General features: G+C 47.3%; 1 protein-coding gene across 1 annotated transcript; it reads left to right on the top strand.

Annotated features, from left to right (window-relative positions):
• Window positions 1–14431: 14431 nt before the first annotated feature.
• On the top strand, window positions 14432–24896 carry LOC123730495 (mucin-6-like). The gene is made up of 2 exons (XM_045707418.1): window positions 14432–15958; window positions 22583–24896. Exon 2 carries the CDS (start codon window positions 22583–22585, stop codon window positions 24401–24403), a length of 1821 nt encoding a protein of 606 aa, XP_045563374.1. The 5' UTR covers window positions 14432–15958; the 3' UTR covers window positions 24404–24896.
• Window positions 24897–25917: the final 1021 nt, after the last annotated feature.

The raw sequence follows: 25917 nt of genomic DNA, 5'->3' as shown, positions 1-25917 counted from the left end.
TTTAATGAGCCATTCGCAGTTTCACTGTACCGGCCGTGTGTACTTAGACTTGCATGGCTTAATCTTTGAGACAAGCATATGCTACTGGCAGGATCAACCAGGTAGCCACTCACAACATAGAGGTTGTACCCGGGCACACTAAGCGGAGAACAGCCAGGGACCACTCCTATCCCGTGAGGGGAGGAGGCCCTAGGTCAATCCACCGTGCGCCCAGCGGGAGGCCCTGAACTGCCCGTGGCCGGAGCCACAGGTGCCGGGGCACCGCTTAATCAGGTATCTTGTCTTAGCTGGAGGGTTAATTCGGAACGCCATCAACGTGGATAAAAGACAGGGTTTGAGAAATACATGTGTTTCTGGCGCCGGTACGGTATGGGTGAACGTCATCCGCAGGCATCGCTACCTGGGTAGTCCACTCCCCCACCAATGTAGGGCCACTGAGACAGACGGGCCAGCTAGATCTCGCACGAACGGAGCGCGGCTGAAGCTTGACATTAAGACGGGGATAACCGTCTCCGACAGGGGCTCCCCCGATAGAGGCAATTCCACGTGGGGCGGGAGGAACCGTCCGTCTGAACACCGACCAATGGCCGGCCGACAGGGGCCCTCCCAGGTGGAAACAGATTGCAAATCGGTCAGAAGATGTAAAACAGGCTCGACAACAGAGGACAACCATGGATACGCAACGTGTTGGAAGCTAGGGACGGACACATTCATGGGACAAGAACCATGGTCATGGAGGACCCAAACCCACAAGGTGATAGCTGGGATAGACCACCTGTCCAGGACAGAGCTCAATATCCTCCCACCACCAAGCTGGGAAAATCGGATCAATACTTAGGACCAATCGGGCGCCGGAGGGATATGGTCCAAAGTACCCACGGTTCTGAGGGGCTTGTAACCCTCAAAAGTGTCCATAAAGCACTCCCTATTCGGCCTGAGTAGTAACGACCAATCAGGCGCAGAAGGGATATGAACCAAAGGAACCATGGTTATGAGGGACAAGCAACCCTCAAAAATGTCCATAAATCACTCCCTATTCGGCCAGAGTAGTAATCATCAATCGGTCGCCGAAGGGATAAGGACCGAACTACCATGGTTCCGAGGGGCTTGTAACCCTCAAAAGTGTCCATAAAGCTCTCCCTATTCGGCATGAGTAGTAATCATCAATCGGTCGCCGAAGGGATAAGGACCGAACTACCATGGTTCCGAGGGGCTTGTAACCCTCAAAAGTGTCCATAAAGCACTCCCTATTCGGCCAGAGTAGCAACCACCTATGGGTCGCCGACGGAATGTGGTTCTCCAGTTGTCAAAAACCAGGTTTCTCAAATCGCGCCGGTACCTGTCTGCCCCACACGGCCACGAGTGTGTAAAAATAACTCTCACTCACACAGTTTCAAGGCTATTCCCGATGTCACGGTAGGACACTTTAAACTTGAATAAATCGAAAAGTACAACTCCAATCAGGATGGGGGTTTTTTTGCACGAAAGGGCACACGTAGACGAACATTTCCATCTAATTTAAACCGTTTTTCCATAACAATTTATAATAGAAAATCGAGTTTTAAGTTTGCGAAAAAAAGTTCCGTTTACCGAAAAAATATGTTCCTATGGAAGCGAAATTTTCTAACCCGGGGCTAATTGTTGCCCATCACGAGAGAGGGTATGAGCCAAAATTTGGGACCTCTAGCCCCTCAGGAAGTATTTTTAATCATTATTTGAAAATTTCAGATTTTGGTCAAAAAAGTTACAAAGTGCCAACTTTTCAGTTCGCTTCAGAGACTAAGTCCAAACGTGCACCTGGTTTTATTCTGGGTTACCAGGACAATTTTTGAAAAACGGTTTTAAATACTTATAGAGGGCATATGGACCTCCATACCCACCCTTAGAGCACCATCCTAAGGGCCCAACTCAATGAGATACAGCAAGAGGGAATTATATAGCTTTTCAAAAAATCTTCAGAAAAATGACTATGTTTTTCTTCTCAGAAATTGCACTAAGTCCAAACGGGCACCTGGTTTTATTCTGGGTTACCAGGACAATTTTTGAAAAACGGTTTTAAATACTTATAGAGGGCATATGGACCTCCATACCCACCCTTAGAGCACCATCCTAAGGGCCCAACTCAATGAGATACAGCAAGAGGGAATTATATAGCTTTTCAAAAAATCTTCAGAAAAATGACTATGTTTTTCTTCTCAGAAATTGCACTAAGTCCAAACGGGCACCTGGTTTTATTCTGGGTTACCAGGACAATTTTTGAAAAACGGTTTTAAATACTTATAGAGGGCATATGGACCTCCATACCCACCCTTAGAGCACCATCCTAAGGGCCCAACTCAATGAGATACAGCAAGAGGGAATTATATAGCTTTTCAAAAAATCTTCAGAAAAATGACTATGTTTTTCTTCTCAGAAATTGCACTAAGTCCAAACGGGCACCTGGTTTTATTCTGGGTTACCAGGACCAATTTTTTAAAAAGGTTTTAAATACTTTTAAAGGCCATCACCACCCCCAGGACACATGTTTCAGCACCCCACTGCTGTCCCATGTCAGTGGGATAAGTACATTTAAAAAGTCGCTTGATGGCGCCATAGATCAATTTATGGAGGGGTGACATTTTTAAAGGGTATACAGACCTACATGCCCACTCTGAGACCACCATAGGGGGGTTAGGGAGACCCCATAGGGGGGACCCACACCCCCCACCAAGGTCACCTGGTAACCCAATACAATTCAATGACAGAGTCATACTTCTCTCTCATTGCACTAAGTCCAGCATGTGTACCTGGTGATTGAACTGGTTACCAAGGCTTACTCTCTCTACCCTGCCTGCCCACCTGCCTGCCCTCTATCTCGGCCTGTCTCTTCAGCTCAGTGCACCTGGTACCCCATAACACCCTGGTATTTCAGACCCTCAGGCCTCCATACATTCTCAACCGTGACCAAATGACACACAAAGACATGGGTGAATTTCAAATAAATGTTCTTTATTTATCAGTGAATCATGGGTTGATTTGTCCCTCAATTAGTGACCGCGCTCGGCTGGCGTTACGAGGCAAATCATGGTACCGGTAGTACCGTGCCTGCGTTTCCAGAGAATGACACATATGGTCAGCCACAGTTCCCCGGTCTGTAACCGAGCCTTGATTAAAGTTCAATGTAGCAACGCTTCGTCGAATTGTACCGAAGGTGACTTTACTTCCAATGCCAAACTCTGCAAATATCTGGCCCACATACTCACAGAGATTGCCGTACGGTTGACCGCAGGACGTGAAAAAGAAGAGTGTTGTGTCTGAGGTGATTCCACTCAGATTAGGCCTGATCTGATGGAATCGTTTAAGCCAAGTGTATTCCTGCTCAGATAGAACAACTCTGCACTCACCGAAGCTATAGTTCGTTTTGTGGCTTGAAATGCACATCTGATAACCCCCACTTTCCGGGGTTACTTCAGTAAATTCCCTCTCACTGAAGGTGGTGACTGGGGATCGTCGAGTGCCATTAAAGATGGCCAACCGGCTGGACATGAGAGCCGCAAACCTACGTCTATCAGCGCAGGTGGCTCGGACCTCCAGCCTACTGAGAACCGAAGGAATAGCTTGATTACTTAGCTCAACAAACCGGCTTAACTCCGCAGCGCTGAGCACCTCGTCCCTGCACCGTTTGCGGAATTTTGCCCTGTGTGTTGCCTGGCTCTGCCGCGAATCCCTGTCCATCTTTGCCAAGCAGAGTAACAACTTTCGAATTCCACTGGCTTTAGCCTGCAGACCTTTGGCCGGAACTGAATAAGATAATTCAGGAAACTTCGAACATCAGCTCGGTACATTTTTAACGTGGATGGTGCCAAACAACGGTCTTCACATTCACCATACCACTCATACACACGTCTGTAGTTATCCAGAGAACACAGTCCTTCATCGGCCTTGCCCTCTGACATATAGCGGAGGAATTGTCGTACTCTGGATAGACTGGTGCGACTATTGTCAATTCGTTTAACTGAAGGGTTTTTACCAATAGCAAAGTGTTCATATTCAGTCAAAATTCCATTCCTCCAACCTTCAATTCTGGAGGACACACCGCCGCCTTCATCACTCTCGCTCTCCGTGGAAGTCACCATGACGCAGCCTTGCTCCCTCGGTTCCGAGCATGGTTCACCACCGATCTGACTGGTTGACTGCACCGGGCGCAGTCGCCGCCGCCTGCTCACTCTCGTCCCACAGCTGCTGATCCACCACCGCGGACTGCTCACCCTTGTCTACCAGCTGCTGCTCCACGGACAACTCACTTTCAACACACTGGAAATACCCAGGGTTCTCCCAGGGCTCCAGCTGCGGTGCAACACCGTTGTTAGGCTGCATACACTGCCATGATTCGGGCTGCTGTCTCTCAGTTGAACGCCGGCTAGATTGCATAGCACGCTTCCATTCTGTAGTAGCAGGCTTAAGTGCATGGACAGACTTGAAATGTCGGTCTATCCGCACGATATTCCGCTTGGAACAAAGCCCACAATCACGTTTTAGTCTACTGTTCATAGCTTCTCTCTCCTGCGTGCGTGTATGTCTCTTTGTTTGCTCCACCAAACAACGACCTAACCCTAACCCTAACCCTAACCCTAACCCTAACCTAACCTAACCCTAACCCTAACCTAACCTAACCCTAACCCTAACCTGCCTGGCCTGGCCTGGCCTGGCCTGGCCTGGCCTGGCCTGGCCTGGCCTGGCCTGGCCTGGCCTGGCCCTGGCCTGGCCTGGCCTGGCCTGGCCTGGCCTGGCCTGGCCTGGCCTGGCCTGGCCTGGCCTGGCCTGGCCTGGCCTGGCCTGGCCTGGCCTGGCCCTGGCCCTGGCCTGGCCTGGCCTGGCCTGGCCTGGCCCTGGCCTGGCCTGGCCTGGCCTGGCCTGGCCTGGCCTGGCCTGGCCTGGCCTGGCCTGGCCTGGCCTGGCCTGGCCTGGCCTGGCCTGGCCTGGCCTGGCCTGGCCTGGCCCTGGCCTGGCCTGGCCTGGCCTGGCCTGGCCTGGCCTGGCCTGGCCTGGCCTGGCCTGGCCTGGCCCTGGCCTGGCCTGGCCTGGCCTGGCCTGGCCCTGGCCTGGCCTGGCCTTAACCTTACCTAACCCTAACCATAACCTTAACCTTCATAACGCTCCCGCTAGAACTCTGGACCTGGTACTGACTCCTGACCTGGGCGAACGGCCCACACCCATCCTTATCCCTTTCCCGATTCTGGGTCCGTATCCCTATCCCCCCATCCTATCCCTGTCCTCCACCCTCAGACCTTTCCCCAGACCCCCTGCTCCCACTCCCCCAACAGACACAGAACCCCACATTATACCCATTATCAGCACCTTCTCTGACGTAAACAGACTCCTTCACTCCAGACTGAAAGCCGCTTTCACCCAAACACAACGCACATTTCCCCCACTTCAGGAATTCAGACCCATATCAGCTTTCCGCAGAAACCCCAACTTAAGGGATCTCTTAATTTTTGCAAAATTTTCCAATAAACCCACTCCTAAACTACCCATTGAACAACAGTATTATAGACAACTTTCGCACATTCAAAATCCACATGCACAAACCTCCAGTCCTATCTCACAACTGATGACCATTCAAAGCACTAATATTGTCTATGCCATAACATGCACACTATGCCATAACATTTTATATAGGAGAAACCGGTCACACAGTCTTGACACGCCTCAAACAGCACCTCTACACAATTGTAAAAAACATTTTACAAACACACCTGGTCCAACACTTTCAAACCCATCCAACCACCTCCCTCCGTATTACCGGTCTGGAGATGAAATCCACCTGGACCACAGGCCAGAGGAAAGCGGCCGAATCCAGGTGGATTTCAAAACTTAATACTTTGGCTCCACTGGGCATGAACACTAAGGAATGATAGAAAACACTAATAGTGGGAGGGGGTGGGGAGCTAATTAAGGGGGCTGGAGGGACCACTGGAACGAGGAGGAGGTTAAAATAATAAGAAAGAAGCATTTGATTGCTGAACCTGGTGGTGTCTTTTTTTGTATTTGGTGCTGAGTTTTATTATATTATACATTTTAACATGACAGGTGATTCCTTCATCTTATTTACTTGATTATTTATTCAACTTTTAAAGGAAATCCAATTTTTTCTTTTTAGTTGCCTATTGATCTGGTATGCATGTTTTTAATGTGATTTTATATGAAATTTGGTTTAAGGTTAAACATTTTACTCCCAGGTGGTTTTTGGATGATTGTCCTCCTCCTACTTTTGAATTGTTGTGGATGGCCCCTCGGGCGCTCAGTCTCTCATGCCCTCCCACTTTCTCCCGGACCGGTAGGGGTGCAATAGGCCCGTGCAACCTAAGGTTTGACACCAACACAAACATAAACCCTCTTAAACCTAACCTCCTAACCTAACCTAACCTAACCTAGCCTAACCCTAACCTGGCCTAGCCTGGCCTGGCCTGGCCTGGCCTGGCCTGGCCTGGCCTGGCCTGTCCCTGGCCTGGCCTGCCTGGCCTGGCCTGGCCTGGCCTGGCCTGGCCTGGCCTGCCTGGCCTGGCCTGGCCTGGCCTGGCCTGGCCTGGCCTGCCTGGCCTGGCCTGGCCTGACCTGGCCTGGCCTGGCCTGGCCTGCCTGCCCTGGCCTGGCCTGCCTGCCTGGCCTGGCCTGGCCTGGCCTGGCCCTGGCCTGGCCTGGCCTGGCTGCCTGCCTGGCTGGCTGGCCTGCCTGCCTGCCTGGCCTGCCTGCCTGGCCTGGCCTGACCCTCTGTCCTGGCCTGGCCTGGCCTGGCCTGGCCCTCTGGCCTGGCCTGGCCTGGCCTGGCCTGGCCCTGGCCTGGCCTGGCCTGGCCGTGCCTGCCCTCTGCCCTGCTGCTGCCTGGCCTGTGGCCTGGCCTGGCCTGCCTGCCTGGCCTGGCCTGGCCTGGCCTGGCCTGGCCCCTGGCCTGCCTGCCTGGCCTGCCTCCTGGCCTGGCCGCCTGCTGCCTGCTGGCCTGGCCTGGCCCTGGCCTGGCCTGGCCTGCTGGCCTGGCCTGGCCTGGCCTGGCTGCTGCTGCCCCTCCTGGCCTGGCCTGGCCTGGCCTGGCCTGGCCTGGCCTGGCCTGGCCTGGCCTGGCCCTGGCCTGCCTGCCTGCCTGGCCTGCCTGGCCTGCTCTGCCTGCCTGGCCTGCGGCCTCCTGGCCTTGCCCTGGCCTGGCCTGGCCTTGCCTGCCACCTTGCCTGTGCTGGCCTTGCCAGCCTGCTGGCCCTGCCTTGACCTGACCTACCCTGGCCTAGCCTAGCCTTCTAATTACCTGCTTAACTACCCTCCCTAACTCTAACTTCATAACGCTCCCGCTAGAACTCTGACCTGGTACTACTCCTGACCTGGGCGACAGCCCCACACCCATCCTTATCCCTTTCCCGATTCTGGGTCCTATCCCTATCCCCCATCCTATCCCTGTCCTCCACCCTCAGACCTTTCCCAGACCCCCTGCTCCCACTCCCCCAACAGACACAGAACCCCACATTATACCCATTATCAGCACCTTCTCTGGCGTAAACAGACTCCTTCACTCCAGACTGAAAGCCGCTTTCACCCAACACAACCACATTTCCCCCCCTTCAGGAATTCAGACCCATATCAGCTTTCACTAGAAACCCCAACTTAAGGGATCTCTTAATTTTTTGCAAAATTTTTCCAATAAACCCACTCCTAAACTACCCATTGAACAACAGTATTATAGACAACTTTCGCACATTCAAAATCCACATGCACAAACCTCCAGTCCTATCTCACAACTGATGACTATTCAAAGCACTAATATTGTCTATGCCATAACATGCACACTATGCCATAACATTTTATATAGGAGAAACCGGTCCCACAGTCTTGACACGCCTCAAACAGCACCTCTACACAATTGTAAAAAACATTTTTACAAACACACCTGGTCCAACACTTTCAAACCCATCCAACCACCTCCCTCCGTATTACCGGTCTGGAGATGAAATCCACCTGGACCACAGGCCAGAGGGAAGCGGCCGAATCCAGGTGGATTTCAAAACTTAATACTTTGGCTCCACTGGGCATGAACATTAAGGAATGATAGAAAACACTAATGGTGGGAGGGGGGTGGGGAGCTAATTAAGAGGGGCTGGAGGGACCACTGGAGCGAGGGGGGGTTAAAATAATAAGAAAGAAGCATTTGATTGCTGAACCTGGTGGTGTCTTTTTTTGTATTTGGTGCTGAGTTTTTATTATATTATACATTTTAACATGACAGGTGATTCCTTCATCTTATTTACTTGATTATTTATTCAACTTTTAAAGGAAATCCAATTTTTTCTTTTTTGTTGCCTATTGATCTAGTATGCATGTTTTTAATGTGATTTTTATATGAAATTTGGTTTTAAGGTTAAACATTTTTACTCCAGGTGGTTTTTGGATGATTGTCCTCCTCCTACTTTTGAATTGTTATGGATGCCCCTCCGCGCTCAGTCTCTCATGCCCTCCCACTTTCTCCGGACCGGTAGGGGGTGCAATAGGCCCGTACACCTAAGGGTTTGACACCAACACAAACATAAACCCTCTTAAACCTAGCCTACTATACGCTGCTGCCTGCTGGCCCCGGCCCTGCCTGGCCCTGGCCTGGCCTGGCCTGGCCTGGCCTGGCCTGGCCTGCCTGGCCTGGCCTGCCTGCCTGGCCCTGGCCTGGCCTGGCCTGGCCTGGCCTGGCCTGGCCTGGCCTGGCCTGGCCTGGCCTGCCTGGCCTGGCCTGCCTGGCCTGCCTGCCTGCTGCCTGGCCTGGCCTGGCCTGGCCTGGCCTGGCCTGCCTGCCTGCCTGCCTCCTGCCTGCCTGGCCTGGCCTGGCCTGGCCTGCTGTGCTGGCCTGCCTGGCCTGCCTGCCTGCCGCCTGCCTGCCTGGCCTGGCCTCCTGGCCTGGCCTGGCCTGGCCTGGCCTGGCCTGGCCTGGCCTGGCCTGGCCTGGCCTGGCCTGCCTGCCTGGCCTGGCCTGGCCTGCCTGCCTCCTGCCTGGCCTGCCTGGCCTGGCCTGCCTGCCTGCCTGGCCTGGCCTGCCTGGCCTGCCTGGCCTGGCCCTGGCCTGGCCTGGCCTGGCCTGGCCTGGCCTGGCCTGGCCTGGCCTGGCCTGTGCCTGGCCTGGCCTGGCCTGCCTGCTGGCCTGCCTGCTGGCCTGGCCTGCCCTGGCCTGGCCTGGCCTGGCCTGGCCTGCCTGCCTGCCTGCCTCCTGCCTGCCTGGCCTGGCCTGGCCTGCCTGCCTGCCTGCCCCTGCCGCCTGCCTGCTGCCTCCCTGCTGCCTGCCTGCCTGTGCTCTGCCTGCCTGGCCTGGCCTGGCCTGGCCTGCCTGGCCTGGCCCTGCCTGGCCTGCCTGCCTGCCTGGCCTGGCCTGGCCTGCCTGCCCCTGGCCTGGCTGCCTGCTGGCCCTGCCTTGCCCTGGCCTGCCTGCCTGGCCTGCCTGCTGGCTGCCTGGCCTGGCCTGCCTGCCTGCCTGCCTGCCCTGGCCTGCCTGGCCTGGCCTGGCCTGCCTGCCTCCTGCCTGCCTGCCTGCCTGCCTGCCTGCCTGCCTGCCTGGCCTGGCCTTGGCCCTGGCCTGGCCCTGGCCTGCCTGTCTGGCCTGGCCTGGCCTGGCCTGGCCTGGCCTGGCCCTGGCCTGGCCTGGCCCTGGCCTGGCCTGGCCTGGCCTGGCCTGGCCTGGCCTGGCCTGGCTGGCCTGCCTGGCCTGGCCTGCCTGGCCTGGCCTGGCCCTGCCTGCCTGGCCTTTTTCCCTGGCCTGGCCTTCCTGGCCTCCTGGCCTGGCCTGGCCCTGCCTGGCCTGGCCTGGCCTGGCCTGGCCTGGCCTGGCCTGCCTGGCCTGGCCCTGGCCTGGCCTGGCCTGCCTGGCCTGGCCCTGCCTGCCTGCCTGGCCTGGGCCCTGGCCTGCCCTGCCTGGCCCTGGCCTGGCCTGCCTAACCTAACCCTAACCTAACCCTAACCCTAACCTAACCTCTAACCCTAACCCTAACCACCTAACCCTAACCCTAACCCTAACCCTGCCAAAAGAAAACCATCATACTTACGGACACTATCACTGGGAAAACAACCGACCCTGAGTGAAACCTATAACCTTCGCATACAGACTCTTTCATAAACACATCTCCACTCCCTACCCTCAACATCCACTTTCACTGATTCTTCCCTTTCCAATCAAAAAGGAGAGGTAAGAATAGCAACCCCCTATAACTGAAGAGGAGAAATGGAAAAGCCCAGTGGGTCCCCCTACTCCCAAAGCAGCCACTCCTATCATACAAGCCCAGGTTCACCACACGTCACGTCAGTCAAACAGAAACCAAAGCAGCCACTCCTATCATAGCCCAGGTTCACCACACAGTCAACAGTCAAACAGAAACCAAAGCAGCCACTCCTATCATAGCCCAGGTTCACCACACAGTCAACAGTCAAACAGAAACCAAAGCAGCCACTCTTATCATAGCCCAGGTTCACCACACAGCCAACAGTCAAACAGAAACCAGTACACCTACAGTCACACCTATTAAACAAAACACAAACTGCAAAAAAGTACAGGGTAATGTATCAATACTATTAAGAGACATAATTACATCTGCTCCTCTTTCACCCATAGGAGGCGCCAGGCAAGGGGTACAGACAAGGAGAGGGCAATTCAAGGGGAGTATGATGATGATCAAAGGGCAAGACAATGGGCAACACCCCAAAGCTCCCAAATCCGAACCCCCACAAACAACTAATATCGTTGTGCCTCTGCCTGTCCAGGACCCCTGTACGACTGGCGCCTCAAAATACCCACCATCATCCCCACCACAACCCCATCTTCAATCCCAACCACAGCCCAAACCCACACACCCTCCCCAAAAACCCTTCTATCACAAAGCTAGGCCGAATTATAAGGTGACAGATTGGAACATTGAAGGACACACACCAATACTCATCATAGGAGACTCAAACCTCAACCGGATCCCACCATTCAATAACCCCAACATCCAAGTCGACAGTTATCCAGGGGCAACATTCTATCATTTCACAAAGGTACTGGAGAAAACCCCCATACATACAGACACGGCGACTGTTGTTATCTCGGTGGGTTTGAACAACAAGGATCACGACCCATTCCAAACATCATTAAAACAGTTGTCAGGTATGCACAAGGAGGCAAAGAAAACATTTCCAAACGCAACAATATACATTCCTGTCATCAGCCATTCACCTCTTCTTACTTCACAGCAGAAGAGAAACCTTAAGCTCATCAATGCTTATATTACCACTAACTTCCCAACCCTATTAGAGATTCCACAAGATACATTTCATACAACAACAGATCTCATACACTGGACATCCACCACAGCAGATCTCATCTTTCAACACTGGTGCAGACAGTTAAATTTACATTAACCACAAGCCACAGTCTGGATAGAAATAATCTTTCTTTCAATCTCTCTCCTTCCCTAATAACCGGTGCAGATCCTCCACCAGGGGGAGCAGTGGACCAGTCAACATCTAATATCATGAATCTTTCCAAATCCTTCATACCCACAGCAGCACAGGTAAAGCTCCTGGAGAGAGGGTTGACATTCATCCCTCGCCCAAACAAATTTGATTGGGAGGAACTTCAAAGGGACACTCACAAATATCATAGAAGACTTAAACTGTTGGACTACTTTGACTATAACACAGACGACAACCACCAACCATTTACCTTACCATCTACCTGGGAACCTAAAACCTCCCAGATAGATGGTAGAATCAGGAGATTAATCAGAACAGACAAGAACACACTTCACAACCACCAGATTCACACGGATAGGGAGGATAACCTCACACACGTAGAAAGACAGGCAATACAACAACTTAAAAATAACCCACACATAATCATCAAACCAGCAGATAAAGGTTCAAAAATAGTAATATTGGATAAACATCAATACATGTATGAAGCCAACAGACAGCTATCCAACACCAAACATTATAAACCAATAGAAAATAGTATACAACCACAGACACAGACACAGTTAAGGACAATAATAAAAAGACTCTACGACCAACACTACATCACAGCAAAACAACGGGACTTTCTCTATGGCACAGATACTCCACGACCTAGACTATTCTACTTACTGTTAAAAGTACACAAGGAACCAGGGACATGGACAATTCCCTTTGAAGTTCCTCCTGGCAGACCGATTGTGTCAGACTGCAATAGTGAATCCTATAACATTTCACAATACATAGATCATTATATTAACCCTCTCTCCACCAGGCACCCCAGCTTTCTCAGGGACACTTATCACTTCATGGAGAGGATTGGACCCATAGTTGTTCCCTCCAACACACACATATTCACCATAGATATTGATAGCCTGTATACTAATATAAATACAGCAACAGGAATACAAGCAATTAGAAATATCTTTAAGAGATACCCAGACAACACTAGACCGGACACAGAAATATTACAACTATTAGAAATCAGCCTGACTAGCAATGACTTTTTATTCAACGATCACTATTACCTGCAGGTGGAGGGAACAGCTATGGGCAAAAAATTCGCACCTGCTTATGCCAACATATACATGGCTGAATGGGAGAGAGAGGCACTGGCCAAGTGTCCATATCAACCCACTTTTTATTACCGGTTTTTAGACGACATAATAGGAGCCTGGCCCCACGACATCCAATTATTCACAGACTTTATGAACATTCTCAACAGCCATCATTCATCAATTAAGGTTAAATACACAATTCATCCGCAAGAAGTCAACTTCTTAGACACAACAGTGTTTTTCAGTAATAACAATCAACCACAGAAAACACTACACACTAGAGTCTACTTCAAACCAACAGACACACATGCTTTACTCCATAAACACAGTTACCATCCTAAACATACATTTAAGGGAATAATAAAATCACAAATCATACGGTTCTACAGGATATCATCTTGCAAGCAAGACCTGGATTATGCAATAAATACACTATTCAATGCACTCAGAAGAAGAGGATATTCAAAACGATTTTTAAGAACCATTAAAAACAACACATTGGCAGCCCTCTCTCCCATTCATCCAACCCTCACAGACCACATCAAACCATCCACCTCTCTTAATCTCAACCTCAATCCTACTCCTAACCTTAACCTCTCCCCAAACCCCACGCCTAACCTTAACCATTACTCTAACCAGGGTTCTAAGCCTAAGCTCACGCCTAACCTTAACCTCTCCCCAAACCCCACGCCTAACCTTAACCATTACTCTAACCAGGGTTCTAAGCCTAAGCTCACGCCTAACCTTAACCTCTCCCCAAACCCCACGCCTAACCTTAACCTCTCCCCAAACCCCACGCCTAACCTTAACCTCTCCCCAAACCCCACGCCTAACCTTAACCTCTCCCTAAACCCCACGCCTAACCTTAACCTCTCCCCCAAACCCCACGCCTAACTTTAACCTCTCCCTAAACCCCACGCCTAACCTTAACCTCTCCCCAAACCCCACGCCTAACCTTAATGCTCACCATTACCCTAACCATGGTTCTCATCCCAACTTAACCCCTATCTCCCTCCCTCACCCTAATCCTGACCCACCTCTGGGGAGTGATCTGCACCAATCACTAAACCGCAACACTTCCTCTGTCTCTTCTCCTTTGTCATCAATACCCAATCAACAGACAATTATCATCCCCCTAGTAACCACATTTTCACATAGAATCAGATCCCTACATCAATCAATCAAACACAACTTCTCTACAGTTCAGCACACTTACATACCACTTAAACCATACAGAGTAATTTCAGCATTCAGAAAAAACAAAAATTTAAAGGACCTCCTCACCACAGCTAGATTCAGTAGTAAGCCACCACAAGACCCCAAATCTCACAATTCCCATTTTCAACAGAAAGTTCATTACAAACACACACAGCCATACATCAGCACCAGTACAACAATCTTATTCACTGAACACACATAACGCTATTTATATCATTACATGCACACTCTGCAATAAACAATACATTGGAGAAACCAAACACACTATAGAAACCAGACTCAAACAACACCTGTACAACATCAAAAGGGCACACTTACAAACGACACTAATAACCCACTTCCAGGATCACCCCATCACTCACCTCACCATATCAGGGTTACAGTCATATATAGGCTGGACCTGTGGGCAGCGAAAGAGGGCAGAACGGGAGTGGATCCAGCACCTGCAGACAATAACGCCAAATGGCCTGAACGAGAGGTTTTAGAAAATGGGTTTTAACAGACAGGAAAATGGATGCAGAAGAACATGGTTTTATTTATATTCTATATATTTATGTTTTGTTAGGTTTTAGTTTGGTATCTTCCTTTTTTTAGGTCTTTCCATTCTTTTAACAGAATAAAACAATAAAACCAACTAAATGCACAATATTGCTTTTATGTTCATATTTAACAACACTGGTTGAATTAAATTCTCACCACATCAGCTCCTGTACTGTCACACAGAAAAAGGCATTTTAGAACTCATTTTAGTCTATTTATGATCTTAGGAGGACATCTACAGGCAATTTTAAGTACTACACCTAAATATAATAACATCATCAGAAGGAGAGGGATGAACAGGAGATAGGCCTGTGCACCGTAAAACAAGCTAGTTGATATGAAACACAATTATATTCAAAACCTAACCCTTGCCCGTGCCATCCCTGGTTTATCCTTCTACAGGTGTAGTACTGCCTCCAGGTGCTGGCTTCTGCTCCTTGTGCGGCGTGTTGCGCCTCAGCTGCCCACGGGTCATTCACGTTCGCACCCACCGGGAGAGCAATAGCGCTTGTGAATTACCGCAATATATAACATTGAATCACTCTTCTTTCCCCCAACACTGTTATCATTATTATCTTTTATTTCTTTGATTTGTCTCATTGTACTAGAGGAATAGCATGGTATTCATATACAGAACCACATACAACAACTAAGAAATACAAAAGTACAGAATAATAGAAAATGTAATAGAACTGAACAGAATAACAATATAGGGACAGAATAGGGAGGGAAAGTTAGGGAAGTAAAGTATCAGAGAGGGAAATACGGGGGAAAATGGGGGACTATCAGGACAAAGGATATTTAATGGATAGAAAGTATGGCTGGGGATATTGCCAGGTTAATTTATAACAAAGTCTGGAAACTGAACTGAAAAGCAAATAGAAGAAAGAGGAGTTTAACATATATAAGCCCACGTAATGCCATCACTCTCCCGCCTTTGAGTGTCTATTTGGGTGTCTGATAAATTGAACCAATAGGGTAACAGAAAGATAGAAACGCCCAGATTGGGAGCAGTGGTTGGGTGTTTCCCTCCTAATTGCTCCCATTTTAAAAGGTACGGGGTTCTCAGTCGAGGAAAAGATCCCTCTGAAGAAGCAGAAAATTCTGCGAAACGTCAGGGTTTTTGAAACAGGACTTCACAGTGGATTTTAACATTGCTTGGTTTTTAATCATCTTTTGATTTTAACTAATAATATTAAAAGTTACGTTTTAGAGTTAAGATGTGGAGGGGTAAGGGGGAGCTCATTGCCTAAAGTGCATAGACACTTGGGGAAACAATCGTGACTTTAACCTCTGGAACGAGATCTTTTAACAGGATTGGACTCACAAAGAACAACGGATTACAGCCCCAGCCCTTGAACGCAGGAACGCTAAGAAACAATCGGTAACCTCATCTCCATCTCCATATCGCAATAACCCGGCTTACAAAGAACACGGCGAAAGGAAAACGGATCACAGCTCCAGCCCTGGAACGCCAAGACACAATCGGCAACCTCATCGCCACCTTCATATTTCAATAACCCGGTCAACAAAATAACAAAGTGGTAAGGACTGGTCCTGAGCAGCACACAACGTCCCGTGCTGTTCAGGCCTTCACATCTTCTATTCTAAATATAGTATTATCCTGCTTTTTTGATTTACACTGTCCGGTTCTCCACCACATGGAAGTGGTGGAGAAGGCACTTAAAAATCATGTATTCCCTACTGGTATGATGAGACAGGTGCATCGTGTCACCAACTTTATTAAACCATCTTCACCCACAGACTACACCACAATAAAATTATCACAGAACACACACCAGTGGATGCAAAACAACATGTACATACTACAGACACATTACCAGTCAGTCACCCACACCATTAAACAACAAATAAACACACCCAACACTTTGGCACTGACAATCGCAATAGGCTGGGCACATAAGAGGTACAAACATAAACTGACACCCACCACCATCACTAGAGTGGAAACCATTTTGGAACTCCCTCAGGCCTCTTCCTCTCCCCAACTAACAACTATACGGACAAACACAATACGAGACCAACCACATACACTTCCAGCAATAGAACACACCCCACTACAAATTTCCCCACCAACGATACCAACTCCAACCCCAGTGCCCCCTCTCTCCTCAACAGAGGAATTTCCACCTTTATCAAAGCCCCTGCCAAAAAGACAACCATCATACTTACGGACACTATCACTGGGAAAACAACCGACCCTGAGTGAAACCTATAACCTTCGCATACAGACTCTTTCAAAAACACATCTCCACTCCCTACCCTCAACATCCACTTTCACTGATTCTTCCCTTTCCAATCAAAAAGGAGAGGTAAGAATAGCAACCCCTATAACTGAAGAGGAGAAATGGAAAAGCCCAGTGGGTCCCCCTACTCCCAAAGCAGCCACTCCTATCATAGCCCAGGTTCACCACACAGTCAACAGTCAAACAGAAACCAAAGCAGCCACTCCTATCATAGCCCAGGTTCACCACACAGTCAACAGTCAAACAGAAACCAAAGCAGCCACTCTTATCATAGCCCAGGTTCACCACACAGCCAACAGTCAAACAGAAACCAGTACACCTACAGTCACACCTATTAAACAAAACACAAACTGCAAAAAAGTACAGGGTAATGTATCAATACTATTAAGAGACATAATTACATCTGCTCCTCTTTCACCCATAGGAGGCGCCAGGCAAGGGGTACAGACAAGGAGAGGGCAATTCAAGGGGAGTATGATGATGATCAAAGGGCAAGACAATGGGCAACACCCCAAAGCTCCCAGATCCGAACCCCCACAAACAACTAATATCGTTGTGCCTCTGCCTGTCCAGGACCCCTGTACGACTGGCGCCTCAAAATACCCACCATCATCCCCACCACAACCCCATCTTCAATCCCAACCACAGCCCAAACCCACACACCCTCCCCAAAAACCCTTCTATCACAAAGCTAGGCCGAATTATAAGGTGACAGATTGGAACATTGAAGGACACACACCAATACTCATCATAGGAGACTCAAACCTCAACCGGATCCCACCATTCAATAACCCCAACATCCAAGTCGACAGTTATCCAGGGGCAACATTCTATCATTTCACAAAGGTACTGGAGAAAACCCCCATACATACAGACACGGCGACTGTTGTTATCTCGGTGGGTTTGAACAACAAGGATCACGACCCATTCCAAACATCATTAAAACAGTTGTCAGGTATGCACAAGGAGGCAAAGAAAACATTTCCAAACGCAACAATATACATTCCTGTCATCAGCCATTCACCTCTTCTTACTTCACAGCAGAAGAGAAACCTTAAGCTCATCAATGCTTATATTACCACTAACTTCCCAACCCTATTAGAGATTCCACAAGATACATTTCATACAACAACAGATCTCATACACTGGACATCCACCACAGCAGACCTCATCTTTCAACACTGGTGCAGACAGTTAAATTTACATTAACCACAAGCCACAGTCTGGATAGAAATAATCTTTCTTTCAATCTCTCTCCTTCCCTAATAACCGGTGCAGATCCTCCACCAGGGGGAGCAGTGGACCAGTCAACATCTAATATCATGAATCTTTCCAAATCCTTCATACCCACAGCAGCACAGGTAAAGCTCCTGGAGAGAGGGTTGACATTCATCCCTCGCCCAAACAAATTTGATTGGGAGGAACTTCAAAGGGACACTCACAAATATCATAGAAGACTTAAACTGTTGGACTACTTTGACTATAACACAGACGACAACCACCAACCATTTACCTTACCATCTACCTGGGAACCTAAAACCTCCCAGATAGATGGTAGAATCAGGAGATTAATCAGAACAGACAAGAACACACTTCACAACCACCAGATTCACACGGATAGGGAGGATAACCTCACACACGTAGAAAGACAGGCAATACAACAACTTAAAAATAACCCACACATAATCATCAAACCAGCAGATAAAGGTTCAAAAATAGTAATATTGGATAAACATCAATACATGTATGAAGCCAACAGACAGCTATCCAACACCAAACATTATAAACCAATAGAAAATAGTATACAACCACAGACACAGACACAGTTAAGGACAATAATAAAAAGACTCTACGACCAACACTACATCACAGCAAAACAACGGGACTTTCTCTATGGCACAGATACTCCACGACCTAGACTATTCTACTTACTGTTAAAAGTACACAAGGAACCAGGGACATGGACAATTCCCTTTGAAGTTCCTCCTGGCAGACCGATTGTGTCAGACTGCAATAGTGAATCCTATAACATTTCACAATACATAGATCATTATATTAACCCTCTCTCCACCAGGCACCCCAGCTTTCTCAGGGACACTTATCACTTCATGGAGAGGATTGGACCCATAGTTGTTCCCTCCAACACACACATATTCACCATAGATATTGATAGCCTGTATACTAATATAAATACAGCAACAGGAATACAAGCAATTAGAAATATCTTTAAGAGATACCCAGACAACACTAGACCGGACACAGAAATATTACAACTATTAGAAATCAGCCTGACTAGCAATGACTTTTTATTCAACGATCACTATTACCTGCAGGTGGAGGGAACAGCTATGGGCAAAAAATTCGCACCTGCTTACGCCAACATATACATGGCTGAATGGGAGAGAGAGGCACTGGCCAAGTGTCCATATCAACCCACTTTTTATTACCGGTTTTTAGACGACATAATAGGAGCCTGGCCCCACGACATCCAATTATTCACAGACTTTATGAACATTCTCAACAGCCATCATTCATCAATTAAGGTTAAATACACAATTCATCCGCAAGAAGTCAACTTCTTAGACACAACAGTGTTTTTCAGTAATAACAATCAACCACAGAAAACACTACACACTAGAGTCTACTTCAAACCAACAGACACACATGCTTTACTCCATAAACACAGTTACCATCCTAAACATACATTTAAGGGAATAATAAAATCACAAATCATACGGTTCTACAGGATATCATCTTGCAAGCAAGACCTGGATTATGCAATAAATACACTATTCAATGCAATCAGAAGAAGAGGATATTCAAAACGATTTTTAAGAACCATTAAAAACAAACACATTGGCAGCCCTCTCTCCCATTCATCCAACCCTCACAGACCACATCAAACCATCCACCTCTCTTAATCTCAACCTCAATCCTACTCCTAACCTTAACCTCTCCCCAAACCCCACGCCTAACCTTAACCATTACTCTAACCAGGGTTCTAAGCCTAAGCTCACGCCTAACCTTAACCTCTCCCCAAACCCCACGCCTAACCTTAACCATTACTCTAACCAGGGTTCTAAGCCTAAGCTCACGCCTAACCTTAACCTCTCCCCAAACCCCACGCCTAACCTTAACCTCTCCCCAAACCCCACGCCTAACCTTAACCTCTCCCCAAACCCCACGCCTAACCTTAACCTCTCCCTAAACCCCACGCCTAACCTTAACCTCTCCCCAAACCCCACGCCTAACTTTAACCTCTCCCTAAACCCCACGCCTAACCTTAACCTCTCCCCAAACCCCACGCCTAACCTTAATGCTCACCATTACCCTAACCATGGTTCTCATCCCAACTTAACCCCTATCTCCCTCCCTCACCCTAATCCTGACCCACCTCTGGGGAGTGATCTGCACCAATCACTAAACCGCAACACTTCCTCTGTCTCTTCTCCTTTGTCATCAATACCCAATCAACAGACAATTATCATCCCCCTAGTAACCACATTTTCACATAGAATCAGATCCCTACATCAATCAATCAAACACAACTTCTCTACAGTTCAGCACACTTACATACCACTTAAACCATACAGAGTAATTTCAGCATTCAGAAAAAACAAAAATTTAAAGGACCTCCTCACCACAGCTAGATTCAGTAGTAAGCCACCACAAGACCCCAAATCTCACAATTCCCATTTTCAACAGAAAGTTCATTACAAACACACACAGCCATACATCAGCACCAGTACAACAATCTTATTCACTGAACACACATAACGCTATTTATATCATTACATGCACACTCTGCAATAAACAATACATTGGAGAAACCAAACACACTATAGAAACCAGACTCAAACAACACCTGTACAACATCAAAAGGGCACACTTACAAACGACACTAATAACCCACTTCCAGGATCACCCCATCACTCACCTCACCATATCAGGGTTACAGTCATATATAGGCTGGACCTGTGGGCAGCGAAAGAGGGCAGAACGGGAGTGGATCCAGCACCTGCAGACAATAACGCCAAATGGCCTGAACGAGAGGTTTTAGAAAATGGGTTTTAACAGACAGGAAAATGGATGCAGAAGAACATGGTTTTATTTATATTCTATATATTTATGTTTTGTTAGGTTTTAGTTTGGTATCTTCCTTTTTTTTAGGTCTTTCCATTCTTTTAACAGAATAAAACAATAAAACCAACTAAATGCACAATATTGCTTTTATGTTCATATTTAACAACACTGGTTGAATTAAATTCTCACCACATCAGCTCCTGTACTGTCACACAGAAAAAGGCATTTTAGAACTCATTTTAGTCTATTTATGATCTTAGGAGGACATCTACAGGCAATTTTAAGTACTACACCTAAATATAATAACATCATCAGAAGGAGAGGGATGAACAGGAGATAGGCCTGTGCACCGTAAAACAAGCTAGTTGATATGAAACACAATTATATTCAAAACCTAACCCTTGCCCGTGCCATCCCTGGTTTATCCTTCTACAGGTGTAGTACTGCCTCCAGGTGCTGGCTTCTGCTCCTTGTGCGGCGTGTTGCGCCTCAGCTGCCCACGGGTCATTCACGTTCGCACCCACCGGGAGAGCAATAGCGCTTGTGAATTACCGCAATATATAACATTGAATCACTCTTCTTTCCCCCAACACTGTTATCATTATTATCTTTTATTTCTTTGATTTGTCTCATTGTACTAGAGGAATAGCATGGTATTCATATACAGAACCACATACAACAACTAAGAAATACAAAAGTACAGAATAATAGAAAATGTAATAGAACTGAACAGAATAACAATATAGGGACAGAATAGGGAGGGAAAGTTAGGGAAGTAAAGTATCAGAGAGGGAAATACGGGGGAAAATGGGGGACTATCAGGACAAAGGATATTTAATGGATAGAAAGTATGGCTGGGGATATTGCCAGGTTAATTTATAACAAAGTCTGGAAACTGAACTGAAAAGCAAATAGAAGAAAGAGGAGTTTAACATATATAAGCCCACGTAATGCCATCACTCTCCCGCCTTTGAGTGTCTATTTGGGTGTCTGATAAATTGAACCAATAGGGTAACAGAAAGATAGAAACGCCCAATTTGGGAGCAGTGGTTGGGTGTTTCCCTCCTAATTGCTCCCATTTTAAAAGGTACGGGGTTCTCAGTCGAGGAAAAGATCCCTCTGAAGAAGCAGAAAATTCTGCGAAACGTCAGGGTTTTTGAAACAGGACTTCACAGTGGATTTTAACATTGCTTGGTTTTTAATCATCTTTTGATTTTAACTAATAATATTAAAAGTTACGTTTTAGAGTTAAGATGTGGAGGGGTAAGGGGGGAGCTCATTGCCTAAAGTGCATAGACACTTGGGGAAACAATCGTGACTTTAACCTCTGGAACGAGATTTTTTAACAGGATTGGACTCACAAAGAACAACGGATTACAGCCCCAGCCCTTGAACGCAGGAACGCTAAGAAACAATCGGTAACCTCATCTCCATCTCCATATCGCAATAACCCGGCTTACAAAGAACACGGCGAAAGGAAAACGGATCACAGCTCCAGCCCTGGAACGCCAAGACACAATCGGCAACCTCATCGCCACCTTCATATTTCAATAACCCGGTCAACAAAATAACAAAGTGGTAAGGACTGGTCCTGAGCAGCACACAACGTCCCGTGCTGTTCAGGCCTTCACATCTTCTATTCTAAATATAGTATTATCCTGCTTTTTTGATTTACACTGTCCGGTTCTCCTCGACTGAGAACACCCTGGTTTTATTGTATTAACTAGGAAGCGTAGTATTTAGTTAGTTTAGTCTCATGGTGTAGCAACAATGCAGTCACTAATGAATTTGACTACCAAGCCACATTATAGGATACCATTACAACCCCAAACTCAACCCCACGCATACAGACAGCCTGGCCCATACGAACCCCCAGATGAGGAGACAAGGCAGACTGCCAAACTATATTTTAAATTAATACAGGCAACCCACCACATGGAAGTGGTGGAGAAGGCACTTAAAAATCATGTATTCCCTACTGGTATGATGAGACAGGTGCATCGTGTCACCAACTTTATTAAACCATCTTCACCCACAGACTACACCACAATAAAATTATCACAGAACACACACCAGTGGATGCAAAACAACATGTACATACTACAGACACATTACCAGTCAGTCACCCACACCATTAAACAACAAATAAACACACCCAACACTTTGGCACTGACAATCGCAATAGGCTGGGCACATAAGAGGTACAAACATAAACTGACACCCACCACCATCACTAGAGTGGAAACCATTTTGGAACTCCCTCAGGCCTCTTCCTCTCCCCAACTAACAACTATACGGACAAACACAATACGAGACCAACCACATACACTTCCAGCAATAGAACACACCCCACTACAAATTTCCCCACCAACGATACCAACTCCAACCCCAGTGCCCCCTCTCTCCTCAACAGAGGAATTTCCACCTTTATCAAAGCCTCGCCCCCTGCCAAAAAGACAACCATCATACTTACGGACACTATCACTGGGAAAACAACCGACCCTGAGTGAAACCTATAACCTTCGCATACAGACTCTTTCAAAAACACATCTCCACTCCCTACCCTCAACATCCACTTTCACTGATTCTTCCCTTTCCAATCAAAAAGGAGAGGTAAGAATAGCAACCCCTATAACTGAAGAGGAGAAATGGAAAAGCCCAGTGGGTCCCCCTACTCCCAAAGCAGCCACTCCTATCATAGCCCAGGTTCACCACACAGTCAACAGTCAAACAGAAACCAAAGCAGCCACTCCTATCATAGCCCAGGTTCACCACACAGTCAACAGTCAAACAGAAACCAAAGCAGCCACTCTTATCATAGCCCAGGTTCACCACACAGCCAACAGTCAAACAGAAACCAGTACACCTACAGTCACACCTATTAAACAAAACACAAACTGCAAAAAAGTACAGGGTAATGTATCAATACTATTAAGAGACATAATTACATCTGCTCCTCTTTCACCCATAGGAGGCGCCAGGCAAGGGGTACAGACAAGGAGAGGGCAATTCAAGGGGAGTATGATGATGATCAAAGGGCAAGACAATGGGCAACACCCCAAAGCTCCCAGATCCGAACCCCCACAAACAACTAATATCGTTGTGCCTCTGCCTGTCCAGGACCCCTGTACGACTGGCGCCTCAAAATACCCACCATCATCCCCACCACAACCCCATCTTCAATCCCAACCACAGCCCAAACCCACACACCCTCCCCAAAAACCCTTCTATCACAAAGCTAGGCCGAATTATAAGGTGACAGATTGGAACATTGAAGGACACACACCAATACTCATCATAGGAGACTCAAACCTCAACCGGATCCCACCATTCAATAACCCCAACATCCAAGTCGACAGTTATCCAGGGGCAACATTCTATCATTTCACAAAGGTACTGGAGAAAACCCCCATACATACAGACACGGCGACTGTTGTTATCTCGGTGGGTTTGAACAACAAGGATCACGACCCATTCCAAACATCATTAAAACAGTTGTCAGGTATGCACAAGGAGGCAAAGAAAACATTTCCAAACGCAACAATATACATTCCTGTCATCAGCCATTCACCTCTTCTTACTTCACAGCAGAAGAGAAACCTTAAGCTCATCAATGCTTATATTACCACTAACTTCCCAACCCTATTAGAGATTCCACAAGATACATTTCATACAACAACAGATCTCATACACTGGACATCCACCACAGCAGACCTCATCTTTCAACACTGGTGCAGACAGTTAAATTTACATTAACCACAAGCCACAGTCTGGATAGAAATAATCTTTCTTTCAATCTCTCTCCTTCCCTAATAACCGGTGCAGATCCTCCACCAGGGGGAGCAGTGGACCAGTCAACATCTAATATCATGAATCTTTCCAAATCCTTCATACCCACAGCAGCACAGGTAAAGCTCCTGGAGAGAGGGTTGACATTCATCCCTCGCCCAAACAAATTTGATTGGGAGGAACTTCAAAGGGACACTCACAAATATCATAGAAGACTTAAACTGTTGGACTACTTTGACTATAACACAGACGACAACCACCAACCATTTACCTTACCATCTACCTGGGAACCTAAAACCTCCCAGATAGATGGTAGAATCAGGAGATTAATCAGAACAGACAAGAACACACTTCACAACCACCAGATTCACACGGATAGGGAGGATAACCTCACACACGTAGAAAGACAGGCAATACAACAACTTAAAAATAACCCACACATAATCATCAAACCAGCAGATAAAGGTTCAAAAATAGTAATATTGGATAAACATCAATACATGTATGAAGCCAACAGACAGCTATCCAACACCAAACATTATAAACCAATAGAAAATAGTATACAACCACAGACACAGACACAGTTAAGGACAATAATAAAAAGACTCTACGACCAACACTACATCACAGCAAAACAACGGGACTTTCTCTATGGCACAGATACTCCACGACCTAGACTATTCTACTTACTGTTAAAAGTACACAAGGAACCAGGGACATGGACAATTCCCTTTGAAGTTCCTCCTGGCAGACCGATTGTGTCAGACTGCAATAGTGAATCCTATAACATTTCACAATACATAGATCATTATATTAACCCTCTCTCCACCAGGCACCCCAGCTTTCTCAGGGACACTTATCACTTCATGGAGAGGATTGGACCCATAGTTGTTCCCTCCAACACACACATATTCACCATAGATATTGATAGCCTGTATACTAATATAAATACAGCAACAGGAATACAAGCAATTAGAAATATCTTTAAGAGATACCCAGACAACACTAGACCGGACACAGAAATATTACAACTATTAGAAATCAGCCTGACGAGCAATGACTTTTTATTCAACGATCACTATTACCTGCAGGTGGAGGGAACAGCTATGGGCAAAAAATTCGCACCTGCTTACGCCAACATATACATGGCTGAATGGGAGAGAGAGGCACTGGCCAAGTGTCCATATCAACCCACTTTTTATTACCGGTTTTTAGACGACATAATAGGAGCCTGGCCCCACGACATCCAATTATTCACAGACTTTATGAACATTCTCAACAGCCATCATTCATCAATTAAGGTTAAATACACAATTCATCCGCAAGAAGTCAACTTCTTAGACACAACAGTGTTTTTCAGTAATAACAATCAACCACAGAAAACACTACACACTAGAGTCTACTTCAAACCAACAGACACACATGCTTTACTCCATAAACACAGTTACCATCCTAAACATACATTTAAGGGAATAATAAAA

The sequence above is a fragment of the Salmo salar genome, chromosome ssa25 (genome assembly GCF_905237065.1).
Source record: "Salmo salar chromosome ssa25, Ssal_v3.1, whole genome shotgun sequence".
NCBI classification, from domain to species: Eukaryota; Metazoa; Chordata; class Actinopteri; order Salmoniformes; family Salmonidae; genus Salmo; species Salmo salar.
This window is presented reverse-complemented; position numbering and strand designations above follow the sequence as displayed.